Here is a 25588-nt window from a genome sequence, read left to right on the forward strand (position 1 = left end):
CCACAATCAATTAGGAGCAGGAATTTGATATCATAGTAATGTGTATTATTGTTTTAATATTCACCTCTGCAAATACAGTCAATAACCAGAAAGACTTAAACCAAATTAAAACACTGTTTTCCTCAATACTTTCACCATTACAATTTATCCTTTTAATCTTATACCATCAAATTTTGATTTTTGGTATGAAGCATACCACAATAGCTAATTAAGAAAATTCAGATCACCATAATTAAAATTTTTGTAAATAGCTAAGATAACTTTGAGAAGTCAAGGCATTTTACTGAGGGGAGATAAAAACCTCCCTGTGTAGCTGCAAATTGCTCAAAATAAGTCTTTAGACTGTCATGGTTTCCAGAAATTCACTCTGCAAGTAGTGCTTATACTAGAAAATAGATGATCTCTACCAAATTATGAATTTTAATGGTTACAGTGAAATCAGCATGGTTGTGAATCTACTGGGCAGAACTGTAATTTAAGTGCAACCCACCTAACATGAGCAGTTAGTTTAGAAACAGGCTGTAGATCAGCCAAAGTTAAGTAAAACAAACCTCCGCAAAATGCACTAGATGTACTGAAAACTCTTTTTATAATTATTAACAGCTATTGCTGTACACTCTACGGTACCATAATAAAAAATCCAAATACAAGTAAAGGATGTAGAAGTTGAAGTAATCTCTACATAGCACTTTTCTCTTTTAAATTAGTATAATATAAATATAATTTAATTCCAAGGTCTAAAGAATTAAAAGACAAACATAACTATGCAAAAGGTAGTGCACTGCAAATTGACTTGTGTTTGGATGATCTGTGACAATCTGATTAAGAAGCATTCTTCTTAAGGTAATCAGCACATGCAGTATCACCAATTACACAGTACTATTTAGGCATCATACAAACCAGATTCTTTTCTCAAACACAACAAGTCCTTCAAATCCAAGGACATATCTTAAATATTCTTAAAGGAAAAACAGAGTCATTTCATTAGTAAAATATCTATGTATACAGTGAAAACATTGTACACATGTTGAGACAGCTTTTTTTGCAGTATTTTATGATTTCAAGACTCCTATATATTTCTTGCCTTCTCAAATAAATCAAGAAACCCTGCTGAGCTTATCATAAAAACACAATACTACAATAGGATTCAGTTCATTCCATTACAATGCCATGGTTCAAAAACAGGTGTAATGTATGTAACAGATATAGCATATGAATAACATCCTCTCCTTAAATGTGATTACTCACAAGCTTAACATTACGTGTAAATTCAAGCATTCCATGGAATCAAACACTGGCTCAACACTTCTGTGCTGTAAATTATACACTAATCAAAGATACCATCTTCAGACCATGAGTATTCTTATCTAGAGATTTCCAGATCATGCCATTGGATTACAACAGGATTTGATATTTAACTCCAAAAATAGACTTTCTCTTCTTTCTGCCTTTTAAATCCCTAAAATCCAACAGCCCATTTTTAAAAGCAACATAAACTACTACATGACATTCTGGATTAGCACTTAATGTCTCTATATGACTTATTTCTCAAAAGTTCATCTTCTTGCTGCATGTTTTGTTGAGAAAGGCAGGGCCAGTTGAAGTTACTCTTCATATTACTCTATGAAAACTACAGCAATTAGGTGACCCTTCTCTTGACAATAAGAAATTAGGCAGAGATAGCCTCTATTTTCTTTTCTTTAAGAAGATGTTACCTTTTTTGCACTGCATTGCTCCAGTCTTAGCTATTTCCCAGGATCTTAAGATGTCAGCAAGAATTTTTTATAAATCACCTAAACGGGAGAATCCGTAACTTCCTAAATCACATCGTTTATAAAAAATGTCAGCTTCTGTCAGAGCACAGAAAGTTCTTTTAAAGGCATAACTTCATTTTATGGCCCTGGCCAAAGGAAACAGTTGTCTTTTTTTTCTGCATGGTTCATCCCTGGCACTCTATCATTTTCAAAAGTCTCCTTTTTTTTTCCACAGCAAACAATAAAAATTTAAGTTTCAATGTGCTCACTGCAGTCAAGGAATTTCCTCAGTTCCTACTAGTTTAATGAAGCTGTGAAATATGTTACTCTGGAGCACAGATGATCTGTTTGCACAGCTTTCAAAGGATAACTGCACCAGTTCTGAAGCAAAAGGAAAATATCTATTCCTTCCATTTATATGGCCAACAATAACTTCTACATTCTGACAGAATCGTGTGTACACTGGCGGGGAAGGGGAGTTTCGAAACACTTTATCAGGAAGTCCACAATCCAATAAAATGCAGGATCCCCAGATACAGATCCAAACTGATGCACAGAATTCGACTCTGAAGTTTTGTTTTTTAAATACAGTTACATTTATTTTTCAACCAAGAACAATAGTTGTATTTTTCAGAATAGATGACCTTAATGATGTGAACAATTACCAAACAGAAGTCTCTTGAAGAAGAGAGTGCAGTAATATTATTCTATCCAAAGAAAACTAAATACAGTAGAACACTGGGTCTGTCACAATGTACTCATCTATATTAGAAGATTCAATGCACAAGGCAACACTCTTATTTACATTATACTGAAAAATACTCTCAGTGGAAGGTATCTCATTATCCATCTGACAACAATCTAGTGATCTCATAAGGACACTTATATGAAAACAAATTGCATCTTTCACTTTTGCAAAGGGAACTCTCTGTAGCATTTAAATGAAGACAAGTAACTCCTTATGCATCGACTGCCCATGTAGTAAATCAGGTGAAAATTGTTATACAACAGCAAAGGCAGGCCTACAACACATGACTAGAAGCAGCACAGTTTTTACTCTCACCACCAAATTACAAAATCATATAAAATATCACACCTTGAACCTGCATTTCTGAGAATCCAGTGTTCTTTTAAAAGAATAAGTAACTTAATTTTTCTAACAAATTTACTTCCTGTCTGGAAAACCCCAGTTTTTTACAAGCATTCCATATAATAATTTCATCAGTAATATTATGATCTCAGCAATTTATCTCTCTGTATTAGCACTGAAGGATGTTAATAAAAAGTATTTATTTAAAAACATATCTATGACAACAGGAAGTTTAGCTTTCTTTGATGAAGGGCTGAGAAATACAGGACTCTAAAGACTTCTAAAGCAAATATTAAAAACACATTTCTTTACTCAGCAGCATTTACCCTCCTTTCAATAGAGGATGTGGGTTTTATTTACCCAAGTCATCTCTGAATGTTTCACAAATCAGAAGTAAAACACTAACAGCTCCATCACTAACACCTGCTCTTCTTCCCTCCATCACCCTTACTCACACATTCTAAGACATCAGCTAAAAGATGAATACACAATGCAGATACTGCCAGATAGTTTGAGTACTCACATCATACTCTGCAATTCAAGTGTAAAGCTTGTTGATTTTCTTCCACTGCTTGAAGAGGCAACTGCCGACATCGGGCTGGCCACGGTGCTGCTCATCTGGGTAAACAAAGAAATAACAGCACTTACAATACTTGTATTTCATTTCCAAGAGAGTTTCACACTAGATACTTAAAAGGAAGAAAAGATATTTGGAGTAACATGGAAGGTAAAGGGTCTGTATGCAAAAAAGAAGCCTATGTGAGGCAACAGAAAGCTTGGGTTGATGTTTACTATAACCAAACTATTGGAAACGTACTGTTTCTAAAATAACGATTTAGAAGTATCCTAAAAAGTACCAATGCTTAAAAGCATTAAGATAAAAACACCACTACCCTGGAATAGATGGTATTCCCAGACACCAGAATCTCTGCTGCCCAATCATCCTCTTATATTCCTGCATATCCTAACCACCAGTAAATCATACCCACACCATCTCCAACAAGGCCAAAGTGATTCTCACAAAAAGCCAGCAAAAACTTTATGAGCACAGAGATCAGAAACTTCCTTTATAATAAACACCCCCTTCACATACACAACTTAAATTCTTAAAACAGAAATGCATTAGAAAGAGTGAGACCCAACCACCATCAGAATACTCATAGCACTGAAGGTACTATTTTTACACAAAGTATTTTACAGCTTTTCTATATAAATATCTCATTCAAGAGCTCCGAAGCAAATCCAGGACAATTTTCCTTATATTCTATGAAGTAATTAATAAACCTACATTTTCCTCTTTAACAATATGCAAGTCAAATTGTAGCAGTGTGTGGCTACAGGGTCTCCACATCAAATGGCTTTGAGCTATTCAATTTGAAAAAATAATTTCATTTACTAAAGGACTGACTAAGCAAAATTTTATTATGGAAAACTCCATTAATATGGACAAGGGAGTCTCATTTTTCCCTTGAAAAAAAATAATATAAAACTGCATACTGTGTAAGTCCCCTGATAAATAAGATTTATTCTCTCTATATTTCTTAGTCTTCCAGTTTGCTGTGTACTAGTAACAGCTGAGTTGTACTGCTCATTTCTTGCACTATTAGTAGTAGCAACCATAGAAGGTTTATACTGCTATAGCTTGCTGTTCTGTAAGAGATTCTACCTCTCTTCATTTCAAAATGCAAAGGATAAGATTGTTCTCTAGAACAGAAATCCACTCCACCGCTTCCCTGGGCAGCCCATTCCAATGTTTGACCACCCTTTCTGTGAAGAAGTTTTTCCCAATATCTGAACCTCCCTTGGCACAATTTGAGGCTGTTTCCTCTCCTCCTATAGCTTTGTACACAAGAGAAAAGCAGAACCCCAGCTGGCTGTCTCCTCCTGTCAGGGAGTTGTGCAGAGCCAGAATATCCCCCCTGAGCCTCCTTTTCTCCAGGCTGAGCCCCTTTCCCAGCTCCCTCAGCTGCTCCTCCTCAGGCCTGTGCTCCAGAGCCTTCCCCAGCTCCGTTCCCTTCCCTGCACACGCTCCAGACCCTCAATGTCCTGAACTGAGGGGCCCAGAACTGGGCACAGCCCTGGAGGTGACCCCAGCACAGGGGACAGTCCCTGCCCTGCTCCTGCTGCCACTGCATTGCTGGTACAGCCCAGGTGCCTTTGGCTTTCTTGGCCACCTGAGCACAGCTGGCTCAGGCCCAGCTGCTGTTGACCAGCATCCCCAGGTCCTTTCCCACTGAGCAGCTTCTCAGCCACTCTGCCCCAGTCTGCAGCACTGCACCAGCTCATTGTGACTCAAGTACAGCATCCAGCACTTGAACTTGTTGAACCTCATAAAACTGGCCTTGGTCAATTAATCCAACCCTTCCAGATCCCTTTGTACAGCCTCCCTACCCCACCCAGCTTGGTGTCATAAGTTGAATTTTTTTATTAATGCTTTCATGTAGATTATCAGACTTCAGTTCATCTTCAGGCAGATTCTAATTTAGGTCCCCATCCTGCAAGCACTTACGCACATGTGTAACTTGAATCACAAGTTTTACTCCCACTCAAGTCTGATTTTAATCACATGAGTAGTTACACACAAGGCTAAACTGTTGTCAGGATCCTGCCATAATCAGCAGTTACCAGTCATCTAACCTAAACAGTCAAATTAGTGAATTTAAAAAATAAAAAAAAAAAGTAAAAACCCTCTTTAACAAAGAAAGGTGCCAGTATTTATAGGAAAGCTCTATATACCCATGGAAGGGAGTTAGGAGGAAGCTGCTTTTGTACCCACCATAGCAGAAACAGCCTAAAGATTTAGAAATTTATATGTATTTGATTGTCCATCATTTCATTAGGACTAATTAGGATTCATTTTAGTAGCTGTATTTTTATAGCAAATACCACAGTACCAGTATTCCTAAATAGAGAATTAATGGTATATTCATTAAAAAGTGAATAACATTCAAAGATTTAAGGAGGGGTTTTTTTTCAAATTTAGAGCTTTTTAAAACTAATTACATCACTTGAAGCAAATAACTATTTTCTTTGAACATCCACAACAGAGATTGGGCTTTCTCCATGAGGTTCTGTTCTGCTAATTTACTAAACATTCTCCCAAAATTCCCAAAAACCATGGGGCCCAATTCCACAGCTGCCTCCTCACAGTGCACGACCTGTGATTCATGCATGTCCTATTCTAGAGCAAATCCTTTCTTACAGATTGAACTTGTCCTCCAAGTGGACAAGAACAGTTCAATTAAAAAAATTTGAAGACTTTACATCTCAGTGGTTTGAGAGCTGAAAGCTTATCAGCTACTGCTTCACTACAAACTTGGGTCCTCCTATTGCAACCAAACGATTTAACTTTCAAATCAAGCAGGTGTACAGCATTTTCTTGACATAAAAAACCAACAGCTTGTCAGGCTTCATCAGACCCTTTGCAATAATTACTTCCACAGCCCACATTTTGTTTGATGGTTTAGATAATTAACTTCTTTACACATCAAAGTCCCATCCTCCGTATGTTCTATTTCCTTTCTTCCGGACATTAAAAAAAATAAAATAAAAGATAATTCAAAAGCAGAAGCACTCTCAAATAAATTTTCTTCAGTAAGTACAGCTATCATGGAACTGAAAAGCCTACAGTGATCTTCAATGGGTCGATATACTGTATTTGTTTTAGCTCCAAACTGAAATGCAGCTGCTTGCCATATTCTATAAAATGAATTCAGATGTTCAGATTAAGTCACAGATTATTTCAATGTGCTGCATTTTAATCATGAACTCTAGCAAGAAGATAACTTCTGATTAACACTATTTGGACTGGTAATTTTGAGTTCCTATCCAAGTAGGCTCAGCTTTTATAAATACTTTTCTCCTAAGTAAAACATTGCAACCAAATGTATAGTAAAATACACACATTCAAAGGTATATATAAACACTAACATAAATGTTTAAAAGCATCTGCTGTAATCTCTATGTCTTTTACATTGAAGAGTCATAACAGAAAACACTTGTTCCATATGAATCAGCAGAACAAAAGTTATCAGTTGAGGGAAACAAATTTTAAGTCATTTCTCATCAGGTTTAGGCCCATCCCTCTCACCACAGTAAGATACCTGGGTAAATTTCTGTTTCATAACCCTCCTTCAAATTCATATCCACTCTGAAATTACCAAGCAATATTAACTTACACTAAATTTTCTACAATCAGTAAGTGATCTGTATAACCCATGTATTTACTCAAGATCCAGCTCAGAGACATAAAAATTTGGAATTCCAGTGCTCCTAAAAGATCATGTAAGGGTTATACATTTAGACAATATCCTATACTATATTAACATGTAAATGCATATATAAAAACCCCCTGCCATGTATAGGGACACCTTCCTTCAAACCAGGTTGCTGAGGGCCCCATCCAAGCTGGCCTTGAACACTTCCAGAGATAGGGCTGAAACCACTCTTCTCTTCCAGTGCCTCACCACCCTCACAACAAAGAACTTCTCTTCTTCTAATCTTAACCTCCCTGTTTCAGCTTCAAGCCATTCCCCCTTGTCCCATCCCTGCACACCCCTTCCAGCTCTCTTGGAGCCCCTTTAGGTACCGGAAGGTGCTGTGAGGTCTCCCCTTCTCCAGGCTGAACAACAGAGACTCAGTCAAGGCTTTTGAGACACTACTCAGACACCTTCCCCAATCCCCACTGCTGAAACGTCACGTGAAGATCAAGGAGAAAGATGCACCCAGACAGTCACTACAGAACAGTCCTCTAACAGACAGCCTGAAGCTGATCTAAACTCACTCAGGAAGAGCAAAAGTTAATAGTAATACAGTTTTCACTTCACCACAAGGAAAAAAAACCCCTAAGTTTGCACTGGGTCAGTTTAAAACAAATGTGAATTTGTGGATTCTCTCTGATGTCTGTTTATAGGCTAAAGAAGGTGCAGGATTACAAAAAAATAGCATCCCTGCAAAAATTTTTACGCTGAGGAACACAGAGTAGAAGTTACCATTACAACGATTTAATTCATCAAGCATACATCTAACATGGTTATCACATCAGTCTTTTCATAAATACATTTTTACATATAACCCAAAACCATGCAAAAATTTAAAGACTGACAAATTTTCATTTCTATAAATTCCAACAAAACAGGAAGGGAAGAAAAACCAATATAACTATGAATTAACACAAAATCAAAATTAATGCCTTTGTTTCCACACCTTCTACTTCAGAGTAATTAGATTAACTAGTCTCTTACCACTGAGTATTTCATGGCCTCACCAGCTGACAAGAGGGTATAGGATAAGAGTCTTCTAGGACTGGAGATGTAAGAACTTAATTAATTACAGGAAAAACAGATTTTTGTTACTGCTCTTCTTTTAAAAAACAAAAACACACCATAACCCTGCTGAACACATGCAAGACTGGCTGAATGTATGCTCAATACTCTTATAAAAATTAAGAGAAAGTTAAAAAAAACACCCAATACCCCATAACCAAATGCAAGAGCACATATACTGTTTGGCTTGTCACCCTCTCTCCCAGTAGCACAAATTAACTGAAAATTAAAACACCAAGTGTGAAGTCCTTAAGTACTCCTGAGCTGTTCAAGCAGGCTGGAACTAGAAACACTCTAAAGGGTCTCAGATAAGCACAGTGCATGTGTGATCTAGGATTAACAAAATAATGACTGCTTGTATACAATGAAATTACTTTATCATCCTCTAACCTGTTCAGGTCAAAACTACCAGCTTTATGGGCAACAAATCAGAAATGTTTTTGCTTACAGGAAATAGGATGAATAACTTTCATATTCTTTAAGCACAGCATCTTAAGAAGCCAAGCAGATAAAGACACAAACTTCCAGGGAACAGTCAGGCCAAATACAGGATTAGAAGCAATCTGTGGGCAGGCAGGGACACATCTGCACCAGGTCTGCACACAAGAATATTGTTCAAAGCTCGGGCTGCAATCTCAGCTTTCTTTCATTTTTAATTAATTAACAAAGTACCACAAAGCAGAATGCATGCACTATTCATTCTAAGGATAACACATTACATCTGCTGCTGCTGCTTCCATTTATTACTTATAGACCAGATTCTTAGGGTAGTTTTATTTTAAACTGAATACCAGAAAGAAAAATTCATCTTATAGCTGTCAATGCATAGCCCAGCTTTCACCACCCAGACAAATAAGCATCTCATCTTTAACCATGACACTCTCTTGGAACAGAACATGCTTGGAAAGCCCACACGAATACAAGGAATACAACTGAACATAATTTCCCCTGTCCATTTAAAAGGCAATTAAATCATTCATTCCCATGTAGAAGTTAGAGAAGAAACATGCATGGCTGATAGCAACAGGTAAAACAAATCTTCTAATACATGTAGGCATAGATTTTCATCCAAAGAATAACACATCTCCTGATGATTTTATCTTTAGAACTGTCCTGTTCAACATCCCTTAAGATAAAACAATCCTTCCTGGTGTCCTTGTGCATTACTTTTGCTGAAGACCTTACACAAAAGCAGTGAACAAGCACAACTTTCTCATTGACTTAGCAAGGAAAGAAAAGTCACCAAAGCAACCTCAGATTAAAAGAAAACCTTCTGACTCCACTGTGTGCAACAACTGCTGTGTTTTACTCAAAATGACTCTGCATGTCCTTGTACTTGAAGCTCCTATTTGTCCATGCCCATGTTAGACATGACAGTTACTTAAAGCTTCTTCTGAACCAGACCACAGAATGGTCTGGACTGCTGAAAGAATACTAATACACAGATGTGACTGTTTTATTTGAGACTGGGAAATACAAAGAATTTTACATGAGAGCTCTGCCCTCCCATCTGGAGGTGTTTACAAACACTTCTCAGAGTTTCCAACTCCAGTCTCATCAGAGCTCTGTCCTTTTCCAGAAGTGATACATTTGTTTTTAACAAGGAAGCAGGCAAAATGAATCCAATAAATACACCCACCTCCCTCTGAACTGAATGTGCACACTTTTTTGCACAGCTTTGTGCCACACTGGCAGTTAATAGCACTGCAAATTAAGCACAAATGACTTTTTCCTTCCTTCCTAAAAATGCTTTAAGAAAACAGTGTAAAGACCAAACAACCTGAAGCTAACAGCCAAGTTCTCACAATTTCCAGAATCTGGCTCCTATAACCCTACATTTATTTCAACTTACAGTTGTTTTTTCTTAATACACTGGTATTACAAACCTTCTATATGAATGATTTAATAATTGTATAGAGATGCAATTCAGTGGTCATGACCTCCTCATGGGAACCACTGGCAATTTTCAGTGAAGCAAACACAAGGTGTGCTCACAGGTCTGGTGATAATAAAGAGCTTCCAGCTCATCAAGGACTTGCATACTTGATTTCAGCATGTAAGGATGAACAGACCCAATTATGACTTGCTCAGTATTTTGCTTCTCCTGACGAGTAAAACATTCCTGTATTGATATGCAGAGGTCAGGTTAGCCCCACCAATATGTTTTACTGCTCTTTGGCCAGCAAGCAACTCCTTCAGTTAGCACGGGTCCCCATCTGTCTTTAGTTCCATTTAAAGTAAATTAAAATATAAGGGTTTACTAACAGAGGTGGATTTTCTGTGAAGCATAACCAAGCTATCATTAGCTTTAAACTGTATTTTTCTTGGTATAATTTTGTATAAACCTTCGCCTCCTTTTAAAATGGCATCTCCCTAACCTATCACACTGATTACATCAACCCTTCTCCTCTCATATCACCCTGAGCTGTGTTTGATTCACCATGTGATATACGATTAAAATAATTTCATAACATAGGTCCACCCTGACCTTAATTGAATATTCTAGCATATCAGAAATATGATCAAGTTATGGCATTAACATTTTTATCTAAAATTCCTCATCAAGAATGAGCAGCCAAATCTATAGCTAAGATTATAAAAAAATATATTCCAATTCTTATTGTAGGGCTGTTCTTGTTGCAGAAATCAGTGCTTGCCACTATAAATTCTCTGGAGGAGAAAACATCTACTTCCACTGTTGTTCATCTATTCAACATCTAATTCAAGTAAAACTAGAGGAAAAACAGCCATGGCTTTAATTTAAGGTCAAAGCATGAAAATTAGATCTTTAGAAGTTGGTCTAAAAACATGTCAGTAACATTCAGGCCACCCAACCCCCTTCAGAGATCTTACAGTCCCATGTGATATCCAGTAAGTTCCTGCTAAAATGCATTCTTGTTTACTCAAAAAAAAAAAAAAACATTAAGCCCAGTACTGAGGTATACCTGGGAGAAATCAGAAGAATTATCAATAGAGCTTTTCATTGTTAAGTGCTTTTAAAAACCATATGCTTGAATGACATTTCAAGTAAAAAAAGCCTACATTTCAGGAAAAGTCTATTGGAAATCACATCTTCCAAACAAGCTCTTGGCCCCTTTTATCCATTACTGCTACTTCTGTGATGGCTTAAGGAGCTGTGTGAACTCGAAACTTTGCAGCTGACTCTGTGAAAGTCTGATTGTAATCAAACACGATACTTCAAACATATGCAAAATACAGGGCTAGAGAAAAGCCAAAGATTATTTATAAATAGAAATTTCACCTGTGATAGCTTGCAAAAGAACACTTAATAAGATTACTTAAAATTAATAATGACTCCACATAGCACTACAAATGCCAAGTACCTGAAACACAGATGGCAGATCAAATCAATACCATTTTCAGTACCTTTGACAGGCAGATTTTTTTGATCAGCTCCAGATAAGCTTGTAACTGAGTCACCACTGCATGGTTCCATGAGAACATAGGCCTAACTAATTTCCTTTTCTTTACATGCTTGTCTATCTACCCATTTGGGTATTTCACAACTGCAACAAGAGCATTAACTCAGTTATTTTCTACGGTATAATTAGGCTGCCTGGGTTTGGCCTCCTGCCTTAGAACACCCTTGCAGTGAGTGATGACCTAGAAAGACACCGTCTAGCTGGCCCCACTGCTCGAGGGCAACACAGCAGAACAGCACCAACGACCTGAACAATGCAGCTCTACGCTGTTGTATGTAGGCAATTCCTAAAACGCTTGTAGCCTGCTAAATTACAGTTTGCTTACGCTGACAAGCTACTAATTGACTAATCAACTCTCAAACAGCTCCGTCCTGTGCTACCCAGAACTGAGCCCAGGAGAGTAATTCAGCTGGTTATGACAGAGGCTCTAAAGGCACAGAATCCTGTGAAACCTTAAGAGATGTCTTCAAATCCATAGATTTGAAAATTATAAGTTAAACGCCACTAAAGGATTTCTTGTTTACTTCTCAGAGACACAGCTTTGAGCTTTTCCTCCTGCAGTTTCAGTATATTCTGGTTAGACCTCAAGCTTTTCTTCATGATCATCATAACTAAGAACCTCTTTATCTAACTGAAAACTAAGTTTTTTAAACTTCCACAAGCAGAGACAGGGCTTTGAAAAACACTTAATTTTATCCTGTTACAGTTGGAAATGCTACTTCTGGCCATCAACATTTGCACCTACAGAGCAACAACACACAGGATAAAAAGGAACCAAACTAAAACCAAATATGATTTGTATATTAGTAACATGCAAATAGGAGCCTGTGTAAAGTCCACCAAAGTTAACAAAAGGACCAACAGTGCCTTCCACACCACTTGGATCTGGCCAACAGTGAAGAAAGATATGCAAAGAGGGAGAGAGGGTGGCTGCACTGCATCCTGCCAAGTAAGCACTGATGCCTTGAGCCAAAGGGAAAGCGAGGCCTGTACCAAGAGAGAGATTGATGTGGGAGTTACATAAAACACTTCAAAAGAAAATTTTAGCGAAACACCAACACGGCTCCAAACCTTGAAACAGATTCACTAGTAGGAAATCAAGTGTCTCATAATAAATCACTAACACTAATGCCATACAGCAAACTTGCACTGTCTGCAACATCAGGTTCCTGCTCCTATTCCACAAACACAGTCAAATATATTTTGCATGTATACGGGCTTTGCAGTCATCAACTGCAAATCATCCATTTGTGTAATTTTTAAGAACTTAGAAGAAGTTGATCAGTAAACAGGAAGTATAAAAATATTCTAAAGTGGAAAAATCACTCATAGCTAACACGGAGAAATATTCTTCTGGACTGCCAGACCTAGGCTTTTAAAATTTACCAGTAATTTCTGTAAGGACTAATACCTTCTATAAGAAACACTATAGACCTTATGAGAACATTCTGACATATCAGGAATACCATTAAGCTTTGGCAGCAACGTATGCATCCAAATTTCTCATCAAGAATGAGCAGCCAAATGCATAGGACTCCAAAGAAGGAGTATCACAGGATTCCAGTTAGGGAATCACCACACCTGTTCAGGCAAAATAAACAAACGCCATTTCCTCCAGATGAAATTTATAAACTAGTCACATTTCACAAGATCAGAGTAATACGAAGAAATTAACAACACCCAGCAGTACACGGTGTACTGCAGGCCAAACTGTCACATAAATTTTAAAGAGTATTTTAAAAAATAATATTAAAAAAAAAAAAAGTCCTAGGAACACCTCCTAGATAAGTTGCAAGACGACAAAACGAACAGGACGGGGCAGGGTCCAAGGTAACACTGAAGGCCACCAGCAAACGCCGCGGCCCCGGGCCCCCCGCGCCCCCGCCCCGCAGGTACCGCGGGCAGGAACCGCCCCGTCAATGCTCCTGAAGGCCCCAACAACGAGCAGCCTCGCTAAGTTAATTAATAGCAACACACTCTCTAATTGCGTGCTCTCTCTGGTGACTCACTCAAAGGCTCACCCCTGGGGATGGATGGATGGATAGATGAGGAGGCTGAGATGTGCAGGGGAGGAAGGATGGAAGGAAGGTGGGAGCAGCTTGTGGTGCCCGGTCCCCCCACCCCGTGTGCGGACAGCCGAGAGGGGAAAGCGAGGGGCAGGCACTGAACCTCGGTCCTTCCCCTCCACGCGCTGCCTGGACCGAGGCGAGAAACCAGGGGGACGGAAAAGCGGCGACGGCTTCGCGCTGTTCCCCCCGCCCGCCACCACCGGCACCGCCGCCACGGCCGCTGAGGGAGGGGGGGTAAAATGGCGCCGCCCGCGCCGGGGAGGAGCCGGTTCCGCCACAGCGGCCGCCCCGCAGATGGAGGCGGGGGCGGCGGCGCCTCCCAGGGCGCGGGGAGGAGCCGGGGCGAGGCGGGGCTGCCGCCGCTTCCTCCCGCCGCCGGCTCTGCCGCCGCCGTGCCCTTCGGCCCGCCGCTCGCCAGGGATTAGTGTTGGTGCGTGTGAACATCTCAAAGGCCGCTGCCAGGAAGATGGTGCCAGGCTCTTTACAGTGGTGCCCAGCGACAGGACGAGGAGAAGTGGCTATAAAATGAAACACAAGTTTCACCTAGACATGAGTAAGAACCTATTTACGTTGAGGGTGACAGAGCACTGGAGCGGGCTGCCCGGGGATTTTGTGGAGTGCCCCTCTCTGGAGACATTCCAAACCCAGTTGGACGCGTTCGTATGTCACTTGCTCCAAGTGATCCTGCCTTGGCAGGGGGGTTGGGCTGGATGGTCTCCATAGGTCCCTTCCAACCCTAACAATATTGTGGTCCTGTGAATAACACATTTAGTTAGGTTGGAAAAGACCTCTGAGGCTGTCAAGTCCAACCTATGCACCAATCACCACCTTGTGAGCCAGGCCATTTCCCTCAGGGCCACATCCAGTCTTCCCTTAAACACCTCCAGGGATGGTGTTGCATGTGCTGCCTGATAGGCCATGACCACCTTTTCCTTCCCCTTCAGCACCAGGCATTGCTGGGGGGCAGCAGGAAGGGGGTTCAGGGCTGGTGTGAGTCCAAAAAGCCAGGGGATTTTTGGGAGAGACAGCTGTGGGCGTACAGAGGTGTCTGGTCTCAGCACAGGTGCCAGCACACCCTCGTCTCTGCAGCCACATCCTTGTACAGGTGTTCAAAAATAGCAGCGCAAACAACAGCGACCTGTGCTCCTCTTTACCCTTGGAAACAGCAATGGATCCTGCTACAGCAATACCCAGTTGTACTATTTCAGCCATGACATTAATAGCTCAAAGCTGAGCCAGGGAGATTTAGGCTGGACATTAGGAAGCATCCCTTTACTGAGTGGGTGGTCAGACTGGAACAGGTTTATGGAGGGTTGGTTGATGGTCTACTTCTCTCAGTGTATAAGAGGCATTGAGACAATATCATTATCTTTGGGTCAGTCCTGACTTGGTCAGGCAGTCAGACTGGGTGATTATTCCAGTTGAAATATTCTGTTCTTTGCTGTGCTGATTTAGTGCATTGGTGTGGTTACATACCCATGTTTTCCTCTTGATTCCTGGCAATGGTGGCTTTCCTCTTCCTATATCTTGCCAGCTCAACAGGTTGATGGGGAAGGGCATGACTAGGTGAGCTGGAGCATTAACCCACCATTCCTTTCTTCCTTTCAACCTTTTCTTCCTTGGACACCTCCTAATAGTAGGTTTCTGTGAGTTTAGTTTGGTCATTCTGCTCGTCATATGCAGGTTTGTAGGGAGACAGGCTGATGTGTGCCATGGTATAAAGTAGAACTAATAAATAGGACCAACAGAGGTAAATGGAGTAATTATTAGTGCTTTGAAAAAAAATCTTGTTTTTCTCAAAAGTTTGTGGGGTGTTTAACTTCAAAAGTTACGCTCTTTTACTTTGCCCTCCTTAGTCCTTTTTTAATTCAAATTCCTGCCTGCACAACAAGAAGTATTCATATCATTTTACTAGGACTCATTCTAAGAAACTGACAGCTTAGAGACTTTGTAATTTTATGTAAATCTCAGCATTTTCCTTCTTTGGGGGTATGGATAAGAAAAGGAGGAAGAAGAAAGCTCTGGCAACCACTGCAATGATCTTAACACTCTAGGGACCATCTGAATTCCAGTTTAGTAGAAAGTAATCTTATTTTCTTTTTCCCTTAGCTGACTTCTGCTGCCCTTACTTTTTTTTTTTTTTTTGGCTACCACTCACTCCCCGTCCTTCTTGCTACTTCATATAAACATTCTGTCAGTCCCCTCTGCGTTGCTTCCTCCCTGTTCCCACCTCCCACATCAGCCTCAGAAAGACGAGGTGATTCTGCAACTCGCTGCTGAGTGCTGCCAGCCCCTCTCCCTTCTGCTGCTGCTGCTTACCATTATGGAAGTAAAGCTGATACCAGCCTGAGCACTGACAGCAACAGGGCAAAACACCAAGATATTATCCTGGAGAATGAGAGGCCTCACTCTGCTGATTCTTGCCTGCACAGCAAAGTTTTAAGTCATTGCTGTGAGGAGGATGGCCTGAACAGTTCCTTCCTGTTATACATTTTAAAATATCTGGGCAACCCCAGCCAAAGAGGGATTATCAATAAGCATTTTCCTGGCAAAAAGGAGAATCAGAACATTCTGTCATGTTATGAAAAGTACTGCAGAAAAACTCAAGGCAACTCGAGTTTTTAGCCAAATTCTGTGATTTGTCAGAACCTTACATTAAACTGAGGGAGGCAAGGCAGCATATTACTGACATTTCTATGCATATCTTTATATATCTAAGAATTGATAGGACTGAATAATATAAGAACATAGAAAAAACAGATAAATTACTATGCCAGTTCCATATGGTAATTTTAATACAGGAATTTCTGGGATAATATGGTTGAGCATGTCCAGTGTGAGCTGCATAACTTCCAGGAGCTTGGATAGAGGCAGTGTGACTTGGTGAGGTGCCTGAAAAAGCACTGACAGAAACATTTCCTGACAAATTGTGTTGCTGTGCAGAACCCTTTTGCCTGCACAGCAGGTTACCTGTTCACAAGGGATTGAAGCTCCTGCCCAATGATGAGCTGGGCTGATGAGAGAACATTCCCCCTGTTGCCACTTCTATAGGTAATAACTTCTGGCAGAATAATTGAACAAGACAGATACCTACTGGCTAGGAAAAGTCAATACAAGAAAATCTGCTAGAAGACAGGAGGAAAGAGCGCTGAGGTGTCCCTTCTAGTACTGTGCCTTTGTCTAGCTGGTAAAAGTGCAGAGGCTGTTCTCTGCTCAAGTCTGAATTCTTACAATACTTGCAAAGAGGGAAAAAAACCATGATCACGTTTTTGTTTTGTATTATACAGAACCGAAAAAGGGCACACACAAAATTGTTTCCCCCTTCTCAGGTCACCTTTCAGATCATGAGGTCATTATGAACTGTCTCAGCACTTTCACAAACTGGAGTCTGCTCAACCCATAATGCTTACAAAGTTTCACTTTGAATAGGCCTGATTTTCTCTGTCATTTGTTTTCACTTTTTATTTCTCTGCAGAACATAAAAAGTCAGAAAAAGATTTTATTTTCCCCCTACATAGCATATAATTTACATCAATCATCCCAGAAGGTCAGTACCACTGGGGTGTCATTTAAATACAATGAATATAAAGTAATGAAGCTCTTGCTGGAGTGGATGGCCACAATTCTCAGGGAGAGAGAGAGTTTCCAAAGCATGTGGAGAAAACACAACGGGAGACCGAGTGAATTCATCACACCACAAAAATGTCTCCATCCTGTCGACAAAGTCATTAAAGGAAAATGAACCATTGTTACTCTAGACGCTTGCATTCCTTCAGCATAATAACCTCAGTATAGAAGCATTGGGGCAAAGAGAATTTGCACACACAGGAGAAAAAAAAATTCAATCTATTAAAAAAAAAAAATAAAATTTCCAGATTATGTAATGAAAGAAATCCTCCATGCTCCAAAGAGGAGACGGAGCCTCTGCTGAAGCCACAACTAATAAGGAACCTTATGCAGTGGTACAGGGCGGTTTCTTTTCCTCCTGCCAACAAGTCAAAGTAAATGCCAACCCGGACAATTTTTTTTTTTCAGATAACCCACAAATTATGTTCTCCTTCAATTACACGAATGTTTCTACCCTTTGCTGATCCATAGCCATCCTGGTTTTTAAGATCTCTTGTTGAGATTTCTCCAGTACCATTTCCCTTTTCATATTCATTTACTTCCAATATTTTTTTTCAGTTGCCACCAAAGCAATCTGTGAGGAATGCAGGGATTAGAAAAGTTTACCATGTTCATTTTTATTTACTTTTTTGTCAAAGGATGTCCAAATAAGAGAAATTGTCAGATGTCTACAGTAAATCATAGCATATACCAGTTTATTAAAATAGATTGTACTTCTGAGGATCCCCCTCAAGGAAATACCACTTTAAAGCCAACCACCGTGCAACCCCTGGTCAAAAAAGGTAGCCTTAGAGAGCTGCAGCAGAAATCCCTCCTTTATTGTAAATTATTCCATGGTGTGGCAAAGACTGTTTTACCATTCTAATTAAAGAAGAAATATGCTAATTAAATTATTACCTTTAATTGTCAAAACCATATAGCAATGTAATGGATAGATTACTTTTCTTGAAGTACAAAAGAGCTGCCTTGATTTAAGCAAATACTGAAAGGGAAATCTGTTATTTATTTTTAGTAACTGCATGGAGCAGGGAGCCTACTAAAAAGGGAGCAACTTACTGAGGAAACACATGCCAGAAAAGACCAACTCATACCTGTTAATTACAACAAATATGCTCGCAGACAACAGCAAGAATGCTATTTATCCATCATTTACAGCCACTGAAGCACAGGGAAAGGAATTGGTTTGCTGGCAAATATCCCAATTAATTGGGTGTGCTATTTATTAGGGTGCTGATTAAAGTGTACTCTGCAGTATAATAGTTGAGTATAAAGTTGCCAACTCTTGTTCACTCCTGGCTCGTGGGGATGAAAGCAGGAGAGTAGACTAGCACAATATGAAAATAATTATGTATTCCGTTCCAGAATGGATTTGAGGCAATTCCAATAGCTGGAAGTTGAAGACCTGGAGAGACAGAAGTAGGTAGCACCGTGATCTTGAGGACAGAGCTTTGTTTTGTGTAATCCAGTTGTGACCAAGACCTTCAATCTGTAGTAGCCATTTTGGGCACGTATTAACACTTCTCTCAGAGGCCAGCCCCATAGGCACGCCCTTAAGTAAGCAGCATATGAATTAAACACAAAACAAGATAAAAGCAGGGGTTTGTACCCAACTGATCTGAATCAATGCGCTTGAAGAAAAACTACTTGAGGGGGGCCCTTTTCCCAGCCACTGACTCCTCCAGCCTGTCCAGTCAGCTGCCCTAAGACTATGCCTTAAATAGTACTTGTTTGCTGTGCCCTTTTCAAAACCATGGCTTCCACAAATGGGGCTGGGAGTTGCCACACACAATCAAGGAAGCATATGCTAATAGTTGTATGTTATCTGAAGTAATGCTTGAGGTTTGATCTCAACCAAGATAACCACCAGAGCAAACCAAAAACACAATTTGTAGCAGCGAAGAATTTCTTGCTCCTGCATCACTTTTAACTCACCTTGTTAGTACTGAGGCAAGACCTAGGTAGAAGGCCCAACTGGCCATGATTATTAATGATTATTAAGGCTTTTGTTCTTACCACAAAGGTAACAGCATTTTGGCAACATCATGCATTGCACCTCTATAGCCAGAGATATTCAAGTATGACATCTCTGGTTAGAGAGCTCCAGAAAAAAAGACTCTAAAAGAAAGTGGGATTTGGTGAAGAGTCTTTATTATGAAACTGACTGTGCCCAAAAAAAATGCAGCTTTGGAAAGAGATCTCCAGCAGTATGCTGGATATCCTTGTCACCTAAAAATGAGAGCAGTAAAAGCAGGTGAAGTGCCGATTCTCCCAAGCAATGTAAAGAGCCAACACTTAGTAGCCAGAGACTTCTCTAGCTAAGGGGCAGGTAGCAGGGTTGTCTAAATGTCCAAATGGATCTCAAGGAGCTCCCTGAAGCACAACATCAAGAGAAACTCATCACCCCTGTAATCACACCTGCCCATCACTCTGGCTGCCCTGAACTGGCAGCATTTCACTGGAACCACTGCACAAAATGCACAACCAAGGCAGGGCAAGCCGGACTGAACTGGCAGCACACTGATTACCCTAAAACCAGGATTTACTCCGGCAACTACAATAGCAGGAGTAGGCTTCAATGAAACTCAGTCCCCATGGTCAATGCAGGCAAGAAACCAGTTTCTCCAAAAGCAGGCCTCTTTGTTTGGCCGTTAGATGTGCTCTGTAGAAGCCACTGACTGCATTTATGAGGGCTGAGCTCAGCTCAAGTCCTCTGGGCTATGTTGTTTCCCTCCACCTGCATTTCCAAAGCACCTCACACAGATCCTGACTCAGATATGCCAGATCCATGGTGATTTTTTAGGTAGCCCAAGGCAGCTGTTAATGGCATTGGAAGCTTAATTTTAGGCAAGTGAATTGAGCCTTAGGTCACTATTGAGTTTCATGGTAGCTTAAATGGCTAGTATAAATATAAACAGTTACTTTTAGTCAACCAAATTTAGGTATCTGAACCTGGAACTCAGCTCTCCTCTAGCTGTCATTTGTCCAAGGAAAATAGTGGTTATATATAGTTACTTTTCACTTTAACATGAGATATACAAATTGGAGTATTATATTGCTTGAGGAAAATTTGCAGGTTACTGAATCCTTTGTATCCTTAGCAAAAACACATCTGGGTCATTTGCCAGAGAGAGCAGGTGGGATCCTCAGGTTGACCATTTCCATATGACATGGTTAGAATATTATGGACTCCAATCATAAGCCTTTGGAAGGTATGTGAGAATTAGACAGAACACTGAGCTTTCTTCTGCAGAAAAAAAATACAAGCAGAGGACATTAGGTCCTTCTGGATTGCATATGCCTATAATGAAAGTTTCTAGAATCAGTCCATTCAAAACAGTAATTTCTTGAGATGTAGGAATAGTGCCAGCAATTTGCATCAAATTACTACTGGACTGCAGAATAAATAACATCAGCCACAGGTTGCTAAAGATTTAATTTCCTTAATGTTCTGAAACAAATTCATGTTATTTGACCATGCAGAGCAGGTAGAATGCTGAGTTTATGGTTCTTTAACACTTCTTACTTCTCAGGGTGGGTGCCCAGTGGTGGTAATCTGTGTACATTAGATATGAGATACAAATATATCAGAGAAGCGTTTTTTTTTTTTTCCCTCTGAATAAATATTTAAATATTTAGGGCCAAATTCCATTGCTAAACATATGAACACAGCTCTCTTTGAGCTCATTGGACTGGTGCATGTGTATCTAAGGGCAGAACTTGGCCTTTAAGTTTTAGATTTTAGCACCGAGCTTCCAGTGTAAAATAATGTGTGATCTTAACACACAGGAAAGCAGCAAGACCTGGTTTTAAAGGAAGGGTACAATTACATATTTCCATCTCTCTTTTGGATAAGAAGTACTGCTTTCAACAGAGGTCCTGAGAATATCCTTACCTCTTCCCCAGACAGTCTTCCTTTTGTATAAGGTGCTTCTCTGGCAGCTGTGGTCATTCCTGTAGCCGAGAAGCAGAGCAGGATACTTTTCTATTTCTTTGCAACTTCTCTCCAGTTTCCATTCTGCCAGCTTCAACTTAGTATCATGATGGAAAATACAGAGCCATTTTAAAATACGCTTACACTAATGATTTAGATACGTTTTTTAAATTATGAAAAAGTCAGGATGTTGATTTTAAACTATACAGAGTGTGTTCAGATCAGCCAAAGGACATACCCAGTCAACCTTTCCAATGAGCCAGTATTACAGCTGGGATCAGCTAAAGCATTTTTACTGGGAAATGTCTATAGAGTGCCAAACAGAGCTCTTGAATCAGGAGAAATTCTTTCCCTATGCTTGCTACCTCTTTTATCCCTCCTTTTAAAAGTATTTGTAAAGTATTTAGATTTTTTTAGTGGTTTTTTTTTGTTTTGGTTTTGGTTTTGTTTATTTGTTTGCTTGTTTTTAAGGTTTACATCCATCTACCATCCAGGGCCAGGAAAGACATGAAATGGCTGCATGGTACTCATGCAATATTGTGTGACAGGACATGCAGTGTGACAGAAACCTCTACCATTGCCAAAAAAAAAAAAAGTGACAATGACTAAAAAAAATCTCAACTCAAAAGAAAAAAAAAAAAATCCCACAAGTATAAGTGTAGTAATTGACCCCTCTGAAATTTCTCCAGGATTTCAAAATTCTTCAAAAATTGCTCTCTCAAATATAATATAGCTTTGTGTTTTATCATAATCGAAAAACACTCAGACTGTTATCAACTCTGTGAGCCTACTGAGCAGTTCATATATTTTAGTGGGTTTTGTGGCAGTCAGGATCTTGTTGGGAATTAAAGTTTTTGAGGGATATAAGGCTTTTGGAAGATTTCTTATGAATTTCACTGTCTACCTTTGATTCCTTTTCTGTGGTAATATGCTAATGCTAATGGCATCCAGCACAGCCGAGAAAGATCTTACACAGTTTTAAAGTTTTTCAGATGCAATTTTAAGTGAAAGTGGACTGCTAGCTTCCTCCAGCCTTTTTAAAATCCTGCACAGACAGACAGACAGATTAAACATTAATCCTTCTAAAAATGTTGCTTCATTTGTGGCCAAAATAGTATTTTATGGCATTTTTTGCAAAGGTCAACTAGAAGTTGTTCTGTACAAAATAGCATCTTCTTTTATCCACTTGAAAAATAACTTCTGCTTCAGTTTCCTTCCTCAAATGCCAGCTTATTCTTTGCGTAATTGCAAAAATAAATGCCATAGAAAAAGAAAACCTCTCTTACAATCCACTTCTTATGGATTATACTATGATGCTTCCACAGAACTAGTCAATTATTAATGAACATCTAAGAAATAGAGATACCCGACCCAGTCTAGTTTGGCAAAATAGTTTCTTATGTTTTTTTACATGGGCTCAGAAGTGTGCACAGTGTGTGAAGAGCCTGCAAAATTCAGCATTATTTATTATGTCAGCAGCCTCACATAGTGAGAGCTCTGATCACTTAGAGCACGGGTATTTTCTTCCACTAACTGTTCTTTAAATTAGCATAATCTTTGGCAATTGGCTTGTGGCCTTCAATTCTGTATTGCTTTAGATGATAAAGGACTGTACATTAAAAGTCCTGCTCATCATCTGACATCCTGCAAGTGTAACACCAGCACAGAAATTCTCAGGCCATGCTGTCAGAAGGGACTTTTGCACTATCCCAAGGTTACTGATCCGGGCCTTTATAGCATGGATATTTTGGTAGGCATGTACCTGCCCCAGAGAAACAATGTGTTATTGACAACTGCTGTCAAAACTCCCACCCACTCTCCAAACATCTTGGAGCAGGGTTGAAAACAACTGCTCATCCACTGTGGACAAAGTCAGTGAGTTCAACACCTATTGTAACAAATTCTTCTGTACACTCTGAGGCAAATCCCATGCAGCCCTCAACAGGGCTATGTTAGCAATAAACTTATCTGACCTTGTCCACACCACTGAGGCAGCTACTTTTACTAGTACTTGAATGGATCTGAGGGTGGAAAACTATTTTTGACACCTCTCATGAAAAACAGGTCATTCCTCTAGAGAAGGCAGAGCCCCAGTAACATTACAGGCCCCACATGCTGAAGTACAGTGGGTTGAGTTAAGGACAAACAATCATCGCTCAGAAAGGCACTTATTCATTTCAAATTCAAAATACTTTTGTTGTGGAATGTGGAATTAATGAAGTTTGCATTGATAATTTCCCATATGATAGAAGAAAAGAAGCAAACACATTGTGTATATCTATTAAATCAGGTAGACTTAATAACAGCTCAGTTCCCCTTTCACACCAATGTAAATCAAGAGGGGCAGAGCTGAAGGCCACTGAGTTACTTGTACATGAGAAACACATATTTCTGTAAACATGGTAAACCTTCTTCTTACTTCTTCTTCTCACTTCTTCTTCTCACTTAGTTTTCATGACTGCCTTAAATAGTTATAATAAATTGTCTCTATTGGACACAGAACATAAAATGGGGAGAGGAAGGGGAGCGTGAGAGGAGCATGATGATGGGAATACAGGATGGGCAACCAGGAGAAGCAGTGTCTGTCCCATTCTCATTTACCCTGAGATACAGAGCAAACAGCTTTTAGACTTACTAAACATTCTGAACACACGAGAGCTCTCTGTTTATTTCAGATGTGTAAAATGCCATAACTTGCCAGTAAATGGAGCTGGGCATGCAAGTACGTGCATGAAGATAACATATTAGTTACAAGAATTATAATTGTCCTATCATTATCTTTTCTTTCTTTCCTGAACCAGAGTAAATGTGCCATAATCTAGCAAGAATCTCATGATAAGTAATGTTAGAAATAGCTTTTTTTTTTTCATTTTTAGCTGCCAACTGTCTATTTTAGACATAACATCACCCTTTACTGTAGGCTTCCACATAAAAGCAACATGAACAGTAACGTCTCTAAGAAAGCATGAATGATTGGCTGCAGATTCTTTACCAAAAAGGGAGTTTATTTACTCCACACAGGTCATAAATTTCATTAGAAAAACTATCAGTGGTAATCTACATGTGGTGTTTAGTAAATAGAGCTTTCCTCTGCTTCCCTCAGTCCATGTTCTTCAATTGTCAAAAACAGTGGAAGATGGTTTTTTCGTCCCTAAAAATACAAATTATTCCAGCTCTCTAAAATGTAGAGGAAATAATGATCTGAAAGACAACATGTTCTTCACCAAGATGGACATTTGGACATGGAAATACAAAAGGATAAGTTGAGTGACTGGATGCAGCAAGTTAGCTGAAGCCTTACCTCTGCTTCTCTTACAGGAAGCAGTACCTTATTCCATGAAGGCTGCCATTGAAATCAGTGGAACTGCAGACAGAATAAGCATTTCCTCTCTTTTCTTAATGATTTTTTTTAAAAAGAAAAAAAAAAAAAAAAAAGAAAGAAAAAAAAAAAGGAGGGTGGGATCTGCCCTTTCATGTAACGGGCTTTTATCTGCTCAAAAAATCGCGCTAACCTCAGGGTGCCAAGCACAGGATCTTTGAAAGCATTCCAGGGATGGGAAGAGCTCCTCTATCTTCTCTACTACAAAGGGAAGCTTGGTAGTAATGAGAGCTGCTGTGGTCTTCCAAGAAAGGTATTGCATCTGCTTTGCCCCCTCTGAGGACCTCTTGCTTGTTCCTCCTGAATACTTCCAGGTTATGTCATTCTTCTTATATTTCAAATAGGAGAACATCTTAGTGACTGTCTTTGTGTTGAGTTTTGTGAGAAGACAGAGGATTCTCCCTTGCTTTTCAATATGTGCATTTAATAAACTATATAAATATTTATATGGTAAACTAGAATAACAGGTTTTAGTATTACATCACACAAGCTCCTAATATCATAATGCTCCTAATATCCCAAGGTTAGACAACCTTCTTCACATTTGAATGTCTACTGTTAATGGTGAAGCTTTTAATTATTCTTGATCTTTCTAGGGCCAGACAACCATTTGAAACAAATAGTTTAGAACTTACCATGCTTATCATAACTGAATGATGAAGTGTGTTGTGAAAGAAATGTCCAGAATTTGTACATAACTATTTTTTCTATCACTTCAAAACAGACTACTGAAAAAAAATCTGTAGAGAACTTTGACTTCTGAACTAAGAGTATAAGCCAGATTTCAGCCTGTAAGGAATTTTTATGGTTGAATTATAGACTTCTAAAAGACAGTATTTAAAACTGAACTGCTGACAGTCATTCTGATTATATTTTTTCAGAGCTACTATTAACTAGGATGAGACCTTAAAGGAGGAATAGATCCCATCTCTATCTGCTGACTCAAGAGTTTCTTATCCTTTCCTCTAAAA

At 39.4% G+C, this 25588-nt stretch overlaps 1 protein-coding gene across 2 annotated transcripts in view; it reads right to left on the bottom strand.

The window, feature by feature from the left end:
- SUPT3H (SPT3 homolog, SAGA and STAGA complex component) overlaps positions 1-13910 on the bottom strand; it is a 254781-nt gene extending 240871 nt beyond the window's left edge. The window contains exons 1-2 of one of the 2 annotated variants that reach the window (XM_077176505.1): positions 13781-13910; positions 3368-3462 (exon numbers count right to left, since the gene is read on the bottom strand). In XM_077176505.1, the coding sequence (XP_077032620.1) occupies positions 3368-3462 (95 nt within the window). In that variant the 5' untranslated portion in view covers positions 13781-13910. Of the gene's footprint in view, positions 1-3367; positions 3463-13632 lie in introns of both variants that reach the window. The other variant, XM_077176506.1, reaches the window with a different exon arrangement.
- Positions 13911-25588: the final 11678 nt, after the last annotated feature.

This window comes from Agelaius phoeniceus, chromosome 3, assembly GCF_051311805.1.
Source record: "Agelaius phoeniceus isolate bAgePho1 chromosome 3, bAgePho1.hap1, whole genome shotgun sequence".
Lineage (NCBI taxonomy): Eukaryota > Metazoa > Chordata > Aves > Passeriformes > Icteridae > Agelaius > Agelaius phoeniceus.